Source organism: Neopsephotus bourkii, unplaced genomic scaffold (genome assembly GCF_033783945.1).
Source record: "Neopsephotus bourkii isolate Nb327-2 ecotype Australia unplaced genomic scaffold, CSIRO-AGI_Nbou_v1 NB_745, whole genome shotgun sequence".
Taxonomy (NCBI): Eukaryota; Metazoa; Chordata; class Aves; order Psittaciformes; family Psittacidae; genus Neopsephotus; species Neopsephotus bourkii.
Window position 1 is genome coordinate 264,688 of NW_026901243.1, and position 12,730 is coordinate 277,417.

At 43.5% G+C, this 12,730-nt stretch overlaps 1 protein-coding gene across 2 annotated transcripts in view; it reads right to left on the reverse strand.

The window, feature by feature from the left end:
* Positions 1–1,167: 1,167 nt before the first annotated feature.
* The window catches only part of WNT9A (Wnt family member 9A), a 50,590-nt gene continuing 39,027 nt past the window's right edge, over positions 1,168–12,730 (reverse strand). For both annotated transcript variants that reach the window (XM_061354732.1, XM_061354733.1), the window contains exon 4: positions 1,168–1,776. In XM_061354732.1, the coding sequence (XP_061210716.1) occupies positions 1,303–1,776 (474 nt within the window). In that variant the 3' untranslated portion in view covers positions 1,168–1,302. The remainder of the gene's footprint in view (positions 1,777–12,730) is intronic.

Genomic DNA, 12,730 nt, shown 5'->3' on the forward strand with positions numbered 1-12,730 from the left:
TGTGTCAGTTGGTTGTTCAGAATCCAAGAGTTGGTTACCATTTAGCAGTTTTATTCTTTAAATACAGTCCTCAATCTAGTGGTTAAAAAAAAAAAAAAAAAAGAAAGAAAAAAAGAAAAATCTTAAGGTCATAAGGCTTACATACAGCTTGTGTCATGTACCACTGCCATGGTTTAGAGTAAATGGAATGATGACCTAATAACAGAAAAGTCAACTCCTCCAGAGGTCTGATCCAGTCCAAAATGGCTGCTATAAAATGCAAGACAGCACTGTGTTCCAAGATACACTTGAATTTCTCTTGTCCTACTCAGAAATATACGTCCAAATTCAGCTGGCATAAGACTCGAAAGTTCCAGTTCAGATTTCTGAAGCAGTTACCACAGGGTGAATTTGATCAACAAGAGGTGGAAAGAGGACAGAAAAATAAATCATGCACAAAGTGAAAATAAAATTTAAAAAATATCTAGTGGTTTTGTTAAAAATAAAATAAAATAAAAGGACAATAGTGCTAAAGAAACTGCATTTGAAGAAACCAGCTGTAAAAAAGAACACGTGATTGGACTGAAGGGGACAGGCACATCTGGTTTTCTAATCTTCCCAACCTCTTTCTTGGATATATTTCTGTTTGCGACATGGTGGACCCAACATTTTTTGAGCTGTATTTGGTGATCAATGCATGTGGATACAGAGCCGGCGTTAGAAGCTAACCCTCCCAATGAGTCTTTTTGTCAGAGCTTTATTTGCTTAATGTGCAGAAACTCCCTTAAAGGAGCCATCAGGCCTGATCCTGCTTACCCTACACACATCTCTCCAGTTTTAGAAGGGGACATATATGAACACTTCCTGTACCATCATGTTTGAAGCAGATCTCTTTTCTATCTGCTTATCTCTCTAACCCGCTGGGTAAGCTTCAGGAATAAAGTAGTATAGGTTATTTATGACAAAGAGAATATACTAGCCCAGGAGTTCATGGAGGGTCGGTGGAACGATCAATACGTTCCAAGGATAAATGATCCATCAAACTGCGTAGACTAAGGTGAAGGTCAACTGGTGTCTAACCCCAGTGTGACAGGCACTTTTTTCCACATAGTTGGACCTCATTAAAATTCAGTCTACGGGAAAACAAAACAAAACAAAAACAAAACAGCAACACAGCTGGGTCACCTGTACCCTACAAAGTGCTTATGTCTCAACATAGCTTTCAGATCCCAGAAGGTCAATCAAACCCTGTTTGTCTCCATATGCAGTTCTTATAGATCGCCATCACCCATCACCAAGGGTTGCCATCAAGCAGAAGACACGTCAGTCTTTGCAGGTATAAACCTCTTCTCTCTGGGTGCATTGCTTGCATTCCACATAGCAGCACCAACGGACCTGGCACTGGCATGGACGGGTGACCACCCGACTCTGTGTATTGTGCCCTCGCCCACAGCAGATGCTGTCACAGTTCTTGTCTTTGTAACATTTCCTTCCTGAAGTCCCAGGTGAGTATCTACTCATCATACAGAAGCTTGGGGAATCGTCAATGTAGACAAGATCCGTAGTCCTTGGGATTTGATCACTGTGACCAGGGATGGACTTCTTGGGTGGGGAGATGTCTCCTTCTCCTGTGGCCTCATTGGTAGTGCTGCCCACTTTGAGCGATGTCTCATACTTCTGCTTCAGCTGCTTCCCTATTTCATGGAATGGAGAGAGCTGCCTCCAGCACGTTCGAACAGTACAGGATCCAGATACACCATGGCATTTACAGGTTGTCTCCACTCCAGCTTTGATGACCTGCAGACACACACAGCCCAAAAATAAAATCAGTTATGGGGGAAAACCATCAAGATACAGGGAAAAAAAAAAATAATATGCTAGAAGACACTCCTGGAACACAAAGTTGATGGCAGTACAAAAACTATATGTTGAAAGAGGACAGAGAACACATACCAGAAGAATTATTTGCTTCAGAAGGGTCCCAGTTATGACAATACAGAATATGATATTTACCTGCTAGGATAATGCTTTACTGGCTAGTTAATTATACTAGTAAGGCATACAAAGGCTGTCTGGTCCTGGCACTCATTTATGTAGATTGATGTCGGAAGCTGTGATGCAACTAAGAGATCAATACATGTTTTAGCACTTACTTATTTTAGCAAGAACAAGGAGATAAGATGTAACAACCATGGAAGGAGTTGGTTTAGTGGAGAAAAGAGGGGGATTGCTGCTGTAACACACACAGAAACACACATGGGGTGGCACATGCTCCAGAACATGAGCGTGGAAAGTAGGAACTTTCTCCATACCACATCAAATCAGATACCACTGTAAACTCACACAGCTCCCAATTAGCAGCACAGGCTCAGTGGAAACATGGTATAGCTGTGTTGTTTCTACCAGTAGTGATGAGGTATAGCATCCCACCCATTTCGTGACTGAGCTTCATGTAGCTGAAATATATACATATATATATATATAGTTCTCAGGAACACAGCTCAAATTCACCTTCACCAAAAGCAGCAGCTCTAAAAACATCCAGGCAGCTTCTGCCTCTCCATCCTGTGTTCAGGATTCTATTCCAAAGTACAGTAGTACGTTCAAAAGGACATGTCCATTTTCTTCTGCTAGCAATGAAGAAGCCTACATGTAAGGGGGCCTATAGGGATGCTGGGGATGGACTCTTCATTAGGGACTGTAGTGATAGGACAAGGGGTAATGGGTTAAAACTTAAACAGGGGAAGTTTAGATTAGATATAAGGAGGAAATTCTTTCCTGTGAGGGTGGTGAGGCACTGGAATGGGTTGTCCAGGGAGGTTGTGAATGCTTCATCCCTGGCAGTGTTCAAGGCAAGGTTGGATGAGGCCTTGGGTAATATGGTTTAGAGCAAGGTGTCCCTGCCCATGGCAGGGGGGTTGGAGCTTGATGATCTTGAGGTCCTTTCCAACCCTAACTATTCTATGATTCTATGATTCTATTTTTTAAAACAAAAAGATTCATTGCTTGCTGGCCACACGCGTTTAATAAAGGGCATTTTCATGTAGGATGAAGCCTAAGGCTTCCTCATTCTTCTCTGTGTCCTCCCTTCCTCTGAAAAGTTAAGATGTGAAGAAACAGAAAACAGACACCCCACCCCACCCCCATCTTCTTCAGAAAGAGATTTATACCCGAGACTCCTCTATAGGCAACATGAGAGCAGAAATATTATTTGGACAGTCACAAATAACCTGCATTTTGTCCACTGATTATAAACAGATATTTATAGTTCTAGTCCTTCCTCCCTGTCCCTTCCCCCAAAATAGGTTACATTTGGACCTTAAATGCATAAGGTATAACCACCCCTTAAAATAGCAGGTTAGACCAGAGTTTGTTTTACAGAGCTGCCTCCTGTCAAAGTACTACTGAAAGTGCCCTTCTTTTGGGGATCTATGGTATTTAAAAAACAAAAAAATAAATCTTCCCCCTTGCCCATTAGGGCATCTGCCTACATTATGGCCTCATGACAGCAGAGGACTGGCTCCAGTCCATTTCCTGACCATCCAGTTCCTAATTATTTGGCTGCATGAGTCCTGCTGAGCACCATCTGCAAATGTGCAATAGGTCATGGACTCAGAATTGGCGTCTGGTCCAATCCTGATATTACAGAGATGTTTTTAGAAAGACAATATGCATAATACGGCCTTCAGCAAAGCCTGGCCAATGGTCACACTTCATTCCTGCGACAGCCAAGACCTTTTCAAGTGCAATCCAATAATACACAGTAGCATTCAAACAAGTGACGGGTTACAGAGAGAGATGTGTTACTGCTTATAGTACTCAGCTGGGCCGGCTTGGTCAGGGGCTGTCACGCTCTGCATGCCAAAGTGTCTAGCCAACTCTGCAAGAAATCCCACAATGTTAGACAAGAGCGTACAGAACACGTTTCAACACCAAAAGAAAGAAAACTAAACCCCTCACCCATACTATCCCTTATGTAAAGTCACATTTCACTGGTTGTCCAGAAGTAAGAGCTGAGTTCATGTGAAACAAAGCTCCTATACCTGATTTCACACCCAGATCATCAGCAAATTGGGCAAAATTGCTGGGGTACTTGCAGAAGGGCTGCACACTGCAGTCATTCATCAGCTCAGCCTTTTCTCAACCCTCCCACCTCCACCAACCCATTTGCATCTGCTCCATCTGGAACAGAAGACAACCACTGTTGAACAGGAGATGGGAAAGCAAGACACCAGCAGGAACTGGCTCAGACGGTAGACCCACTCCTGTGCAGAGGCTTGACTGGATTTGGAGCTGGTTGGACATGGCATAGTCATGAAACACAGGAAGAGAACCTGGAGACAGGGCTGTTCTTGCCAGTAGCCACCTCTCCAGAGCTTAGTGGGAAAGCTGACACTGCAAGTATTGTGTGCATATACAATACATATATACACAGCATGCTTAAGGCATCCACATAGGGCTGGTAGATATGGCACAACACAAATGGGAGATACAGATGCTGATGGACTGGCAACTAACAGATGGCAGCAAACCTTCAGTCACAGGTGTGTAGGTTTAAGCACCTGAATCACACCATCAAACTAGGGTTGACTTAACTAAGGCATGTGTTTGAGTTTAAATGCCTACATTTGAGAAACACATCTAAATTGCAGCCTGACTCAGTGGAGCCAAATCAGACACCTGCACATGCTCCACTGAGCAGCTCTTCAGGCTCCACCGACTGACCACATCTCTACTTGCTTACACAAGTCTATGGACCCAGCTCACACAGAGGCACTTCAGTTTAGGTGTCTTAAACTGCAAGGAGAATCCCACATTCTGGGACTAATGCAGGTATCTAAATACAAGCATCTAGAATTATTCGGGGTACTGTAAAACACTGTTTTTCACCAACTGCCCTTGAAGGACCGTAAAGGTCTCTCAAAGGGTACCAATGCATATACTTAAGTAGATGAATCCTATTCTCCTTCTGTGCTTAAACAGTGATGAACAAAGCCCTTAATGACTCCCAGCTCATTCTTTTCCTGACTCACTTCTACCTCCTTGTTAAGCAGTGGCTAGGACAGCTTAGATGTCATGTGCTGGTAGACCAAAACATAAAAGGTTTCCATTGTCCTCATTCTCATAAATGTATCAGTTCATGAAATCCAGCATATGGATTTTCATATGGCCACTGTGCAATTTTGGTGCATCCCAACTGCCCCATAAACCTTCTCCTTGAAGCATAAGGAAGGGCTCAAGAATGTTACGAGACAGCTATAGTGAAAATACTAGAAAAATTTCTTCCCCAGCCAGCCTCCCCTGCTGCTGTCAGTCACGATGCAGCCACTCAGGGTGATGCATGATGGAGAACTGCTGCCTACAGGCCCCTAACCACCCACAAGCCAAAATGAATCTTGGCGAAGCCCTTCTGTTTCCAGTCTCATTCTCCAGCTTTCACAAAGATGTTTCTCTTCTTATTGCATGCTCCTGTCAGAGACACTTAAATCCACCTCATTCCTCCAGGAAGCAGAGCAAGACTTATTCAAGTCAGCAGGTTGCTTGGAGCAGTGTTGGAGAAACCTTTTCTGACTGGGCCATGGGACAAACGGGTAAATGTCTAGGTCATGCTTTCAAATGTGGAGGGGCTCCCAGGGTAGAATAACTTAGATTTTATTATCTAAATGATTTTAGAGTACATAAGGCAGAGTAAGACTTCTTTTTTTTTTTTTTTTAAAAAAAGGCTTATTTCAAGAACTGGAGGTAGCTCCTGTTTTCTTTTCAAGGCACATCACTGCTCAGAGCCTAATCTGCTTCCATCCTACATCGACCTGAGCTTCTCCTGAACACCCATGGCACCACCACTTACTAAATAGCTGCATTGCATCTACAGCAAGGTAAATGGCGACATGAATGCTGGTGAAGCTGCATTTTGAATATGGTATTAAGCTCTGGGCCCTTCACAGCAAGACAAACTGTGAGGTACTGGAACAGGTCCAGAAAAGGGCAAAAAGGCTGGTGAAGGGTCTGAAGAATAAGTCTGATGAGGAATGGCTGAGGGAACTGGGGTTGTTTAGTCTGGAGAACACTCACGGGAGACATTATTGATCTCTACAACCACCTGAAAGGAAGTTGTAAGCAAGGTGGGGTCAGTCTTTTCCATGCAACAAGCGATAGGACAAGGGGTAACAGCCTCAAGCTGCACCTGGAAAGGTTTAGATTGGGTATTAAGGAAAATCTCTCCACAGAGAGGGTTCTCAGGCATTGGAACAGGCTGCCCAGGGAAGTGGTGGAGTCACTGTCCCTGGCAGTGTTCAAAAACAGTGTAAATGAGGCCCTCAGTGACATAATCTAGTGGTGGTCGTTACAGTCCTAGGGTAATGGTTGGATTTGATGATCTTACAGGTTTTTTCCAACCTAGCTGATTCTACGATTCTGTGTCATCACAGATGTGAAGCAAAAGGCAGCACCTTAAATCCAAAGCACAAACTATTTCATGCTCCCTATGGCTTAAATACATCATAACCACCACACATCAGCAGAGCTGTAGTAACTCAGAAGTAACAACACATTTGAATCCTTATTATAGTATATGCTGTAGAGAGCTTCTAAGCAAAATGCAATTAAGGAAACTAGTGGGTCAAGGATAGCATCATACTGAAATTATGTCCTCCCACTCTCCTCTGAACAACCACCTGGTCTGGCAATCTCACAAATAGGAGAACAGTTTGGGAGGAAAATAAAGCTCTTTGAGCAAATTAGTTTGTTCGACTTAGGAACACAAACTGCCACTGATCTTGTCGTGAGAATACCAAATACTGACAAAGGCACAATGAGGAAAACAATTATGATAGAACAAGACTGAACAGTCTTTATTGGTACTTGCTGCTAAGAGGAAATTAGATAGCACTACAGGAGCGCCTGCCCAAATGGCTTTACAAGAGCCATAGGGAAAAGGGATCACAGCAGAGCATTGCTATGCAACATGTAATCCTTCCTCACAACAATGGCTTGCTACGAATCTCAGACTAAGTGCCCCCATAATGATCAGTCTCAGACATGCTGCAACACACAATTTCTCAGTGTTTTAGCTGAAACACTGAGGACAGATTCCCATTCATTCCCAGCTGGGTCATGGGGCTCTGGCAGTGGTTTTCAGACAACTCTTGTCTGGGCAGCAGCAGTCCAAAGCGGACACATAGCCGTGGGAATTCCTCAGTTATAGCCCCGCTGTCGTCATGGCTGGTCTGCGGCTTCAAGGCTTCAAACCATTCGCTATGGTTTGGGGCAGAGGAGGGAGCAAATGAACCTCCTTAGAGTCAGGTCATCCAGGAAAAAGCCTGCCCTCATCTTGTCTTACTTCAGAAAGGTCTTTGGGATGCTTCTGTACAAATCAAATCTCTTCCATCCTCTAGGTAGATATCCTCTTTCAATTTAAATAGGCTTAGTTATTCTCTCAGTTCAAGTATAAATGTTTGGACAGCAGCCATGGTCCCCATTTCTTCACAGGGCCCAAAACCAGACTTGCTCCTTAACACTGGCTATTGCCATTGGTTGAATTATAAAAGTTTCACACATTGTTAGAAGTTTTCTTTTTCCTTCCCTTTTTCCCTTCTCTCTTGTTTAAAAAATTAAAAAAAAAAAAAATGAAAGCCTTTCTGAGCCTGTTCTCAAACTGTTTTTTTTCAGAAGTTTTCCCTTTCCACTACCCTTTAAAAATATGAACACTCAGATTTCAGTGAAATATGCATTAAAATAAATTTAAGCATAGAATAACATAACCCTGCTTTAAATTGATAACTTTAAAAGTATTTTTCCCCCTTCAGTATTCCTAGCGTGCTTCACATACTAAAAAAGCTCCACATAAACAACTGCAATTACTTATGGGACACTGCAAGCAATTTTTTCCATAGTGTTGATTTCCAGGCCTTAGAAAGACTTTGCCTGAGCCAATCTCAGCATGAAAGGAGGGGAAAATCTAAAGAGCATACATTCCTACCTGTCATAACCTGGTGCAATTAATACTGGTGGTGGCCCTGCAAACTGATCTGTACACACAAAGTCAAGAGCTAGTCTCAGAGAGGCTGCTATTATACTGAGGTACAAATAAAACCCAGCAAAGTGTGATGTTAGATTTCTAACTGCAAACATACCCCTAAAGAAACTGCTTAGAGGGTGCAATTTACCTCCTTTTTTCCATGCACAAACTGTATTAGTAAGTTCATACAGATTTATCTCAAAAAAGAGCAATTATTACACTTTCTGAGGGTGTAGAAAAACAGAGGTATTAGCACTTAAGCGTGCCAGTTCAACAGTTCTGGAGCTTGACTGGAATTATGTTTGCTACTAGGAACCGTAAGAGACAGGATGGGCAGTGCTTGTAAACACTGTCTCTGCAACAGGAGACCAGAGTTCTAGTCTCTGCTTTGCTATGCTTGTGTGTGACCTTTAGTAAGTCACTTAATCTTTCTGGGTCTCAATTTCCCCTCTGTAAAATGGAGATACAGAAATGAAGAGGGTGGTATGCTCTGATAACATGTTATGTGATAGCTCATGAAGTTCCTCAGACAGATGATAGCTGGGCAAACATCTACCTGATATGGAAAGTCCGTCTCCAGTGCAGAAGGCACGTTCAGCCTTTGAGACAGATCCCTGCCAGCACCGCCTAAGGGGAAAAGCCATTCCTTGCATGGACTTCCAAAACAAGTCAACAGCACGGAAAAGTCCATGCACCTCCCACTGTCTTCTCCAGAGCATCCCACATGTTTTCAGAGATGCAGGTATAACCTGCCTCAGGATGAGTCTGGACTTGAACCCTACAGCAACAAGAGTGACCGATGCTCCAGGAACACACACATTGTCTGTGCAAGCCAAAACATATGGGTTGATACTGTGTGAATACAATTAATGAAGCCCGATGAAGGGAATCAGTTTCAAAGGGGGATATTGCCTAAAGAGATACCTTTGAGGAAGGAGGAATTTTGTTCTTCATTTCTGCCCTCTCATAGTTGCGCACTAAACACTCTTGGCTCAGAAGAAGACTGTGGTTATAGCCCTGACTTCAGGGTCCTGAATGCAAAGGCTCATTTGTGTCCCTCATTCTGGAAGAATAAAGGGAAAAGGGAATGGGAACATGACAATTTTTTTTCCCTTGGGTAACAGCAGCCCCCTTTAATAGTGCCCCTTGAATCTGTAAGACATGCTTGACCAGACATACCTCTGGAAGAGGTCAGCACTCCTGGGATTAAGAAACTTAGCAACGCTCCAGAGAGGGAGTTGGAAAGTCATGTTTAATGATACTTTGCTGAGAAACTGGGCAAATTTAATTAAAACATCACTTACTCAAGCCCAGTGGAACTAATTGAGTGCTCTAATATTCTGACTTTTCATTAATGGGCTACAAAAGAGGGCTGCACTTGTGTGTACAAGGGGGGAAAAAGGGGAGGGGGAGAAGGATATAGAGAAGAGTTTTAGCAAGGCTGCCTGTGTTTCATTTAATATAACCAAGAAACTTCATTTCTGGTAACAGAGCTTTAATACAGTTGACTTCTCTCACCACCACTGCCACCCCCATCCCCTTGACACATACCCACATCTCCCCCCCAACATACACCCTCTCCACCCAACACCCCTCTGAAAGAATAGATGAATAAGCCCAAGTAGATTTGGCAAAGGAAGGGAAATTGCTTTTTTAATAAGTGGCCTATTCAGAGCTCCTACTTTTCAATAAAGAGGAGGCTGGAGAAGTCCTGGTCTAATTACCTCATCCTCACACTAGACAAGCTTGCCCTTTCTTTAGCAATTGAGGTCATATCATATAACTTTGTGAGCCATCATGGGCACAACGTGCTCAGTGATTATTTCATTGGAGGCAGCAAAATTGGAGTCGGCCCATCAAGGTTATAAAAAAACAGAAGTAAAATAATAATTAAGTGAGAACATCTACCAAGAGACATTAAAACTAGGCGGGATAGGATAATGTCACCCTCACAGAAATAAACAGATTGTTTGTCAGTGTGACACCATGGAGAAAATGCCATGTTGACCAGAAGGGTGTAGGGTTGGTTGCCAAATCAGGCAATTAAGCACAGGTCTTTTTTCTGGGTCTCAAGGGAATGTTTATGTGTTTTGCCGTGGTTGGGAGTAATTAGATGGGAAGGATTATATGTTGTTAGGAATCAGTGAGAGAACGCCAAGCTTAGGCTGTATCTTTAATAGGTATTACTCCACTCACTCAGCAAACACACACATGCACATCCATACATATGCTGTAAATACACCAGCATAGGCTGGCTCTGGAGCAAGCTCCCATAGCAAAACCAAGTACTGGACAAGAAAGTCTTTGTCCATTCTCAGCTCAGTCCAAACCAGCCTGTAGCGTAGCAAAGATTTTGGTTCATGTATGTGTGGCTTCACTAAAACATAAAATCTGTGGTTTGGTTAGAGAAAAAACACAGCAGGTGCCGAGTAGGAGTTCAGGACAGCTGGCTTCAATCTCCTGCTCCACCATCAGCTTGCTGCACAACCTTGGGAAAGCCATTCAGTTTGCATCTCAGATCCTGCCTGAAATGGCCATAATCATTTTTTTGGAACTCACAAGGAATTTAACACATTAGAGGCCATAAGAGCAACCTAGTTATATAATATTCAAAACTGTTCAGTTCCAAACTGGCACAAACAAAGGCTATCTGTGCTCCTCCTACATTGCCTTTGGTTCACATCAAATATATATGACTTATTCAATAACCAAACTAATGTGTTTAGACTGTCATAGCATCTCCTGCAAGTCAGTGTTTGGAAAGTCTATATGGTAGCAGTTAGTTGATGAGTAACTTTTTGGAGAAAGATAAGTAGAGGAAACATGATGAGCATCACATTTAACCCACTACCTTCATCAAGGAAAACAACAATAAATTCAGCGAGCGAACCTAGTACTGCCTAGTATGCAACCCTCATCTTTCACCAATGCTGCACTTGCAGTGGGACCAGGAAGAAGGAAGCAAATTGAACCTCATAGTAATCTACACCCAAGTGTAAGCAATGTCAGAGACAATCCATCAACCCCACTAAAGTTAATGCTCAGGCTTCAAATCAGATTTAGTATTTTGAAGCCTGAAGCAAGTGCTTCAGTTCTGACCTTGCAATTACAAAGCCCGCCTCATCTGACTCTTAACATCTGATTATGACCTTAATGACACTATGCTGTGCCATCAGTTTAGGTCCTCGTATCCTGACTATTTAGACATATGTTATCTTAATCTTGGACCACCACCCTCCAAAAACCTTCCTTTTCAACAAGCAGTTTGCCTGGCTTCAATGATAGTATTGTGAATCTGGTGGGCTGCTTGGCTTGCCTTTCAACCAGACCATGGTACAATTATTGTTAAGACCATAAACAGATAAATCCTTTTAATGGCTGCTGCAAGTAGGCAAGGAAAGCTGTCAGACACTAATATCAACTCAACTGACACAGCATGGGTGAACAAAAATAGGAACACTGGATTACTGACCTGCAGAGCAAAGGTCTTTGACTTGGATGGTCATGAGGGCTCCCTGTCTCCAGAAAACCACCATAGTTTATGCTGCTGTTTAGTGCTTAGAAACCACTGCAAATGACCAGAGCCTGACAATGCCAAGTAAAGGGGGGGGGGGGCAGAAGATGCAAGAGACTCCCACTAACTCAGTGGGATGAGCACAAAGGAGGGCAGAAAGAAAGAGGATATTCACTCCCTCCAGCTCACTCTTGGAGTTTTAGCTCAAAGTTATATAGGCAATGTGTAGAGCAGCAATGACAGATAAAGGCATCTAACCTAAATCTAAGACCGGATCTCAGCCATACGTGCATCCTGACTGCAGCTACTGGGGTGGGGAGCATGGGAGTTAAGTCAGATGTGTTGGGCAAGTTATTTAGCCCCACCACTGTGGAAGGGAGACATCCATGGGGTTACGAGAACATGCTAATGGCCCCTCAGGCCACAGCTTTGTAGGTGTTGGCAAGACTATACTATGATGACTCTGGAAAGGGAGAAAAGCTGGGACATCTCACAGCACTATCCAGCATGAAATCACAGCCTCTATGGACCACTTTCTCCATTTTCAGTCCCATCTGCTACACAGACAGCTCCAAAGAATTGGGACAGGCCCTAGGGAACAACGAACCACAAGGATTAAAACAAATTTCCTCACCCTGCAAAGCCTGTTTCACATGTCAAAGAGCTGCAACAGGAGTTCAGAGGCACTGAGCCTTTTAATTCAGAGGCAGAAAAGCTGTCAGCCAAAGCCAGACACCAGCTAAATCCAGGACATGTCTAATCCTGATCTCTGCGCTGTCTAGGAGTATCTGGTGGTGAAGAGAGGGGGAGACATTCTGCTGGCCGGCACTCACTGGTGGCATTCTCCAATGCTCCAACTCCACCATGAGGAATGGCATTTTATGCATACGCACAGGAACAACTGAGCTGGGGTGGCGATTCCTAGAATGCACAACTGGCTGGGCTGCATTTGCCTGGGAAACTAGAGACACAGGTCCCCCCCATCCCAGTCCCAACCATCCATCCAATCACACAGACAATAACAAGGCTGGAAAGTTATTTATAGCCTTACAGTATGTCCCCCTCTGAGGTTGGTGCAATGAAACACTGATCCTAGGCACCTGTGCTGGCCAATCTGCAGAATTTTAGTGTTCAAGCAAATCTAGGCTAGGTACAGCTAAGCAGATTATGGGAGAAGGTGGAAAGTCCCTTCCTTTCCCCTCTCTTGCCTCATAGCCTCA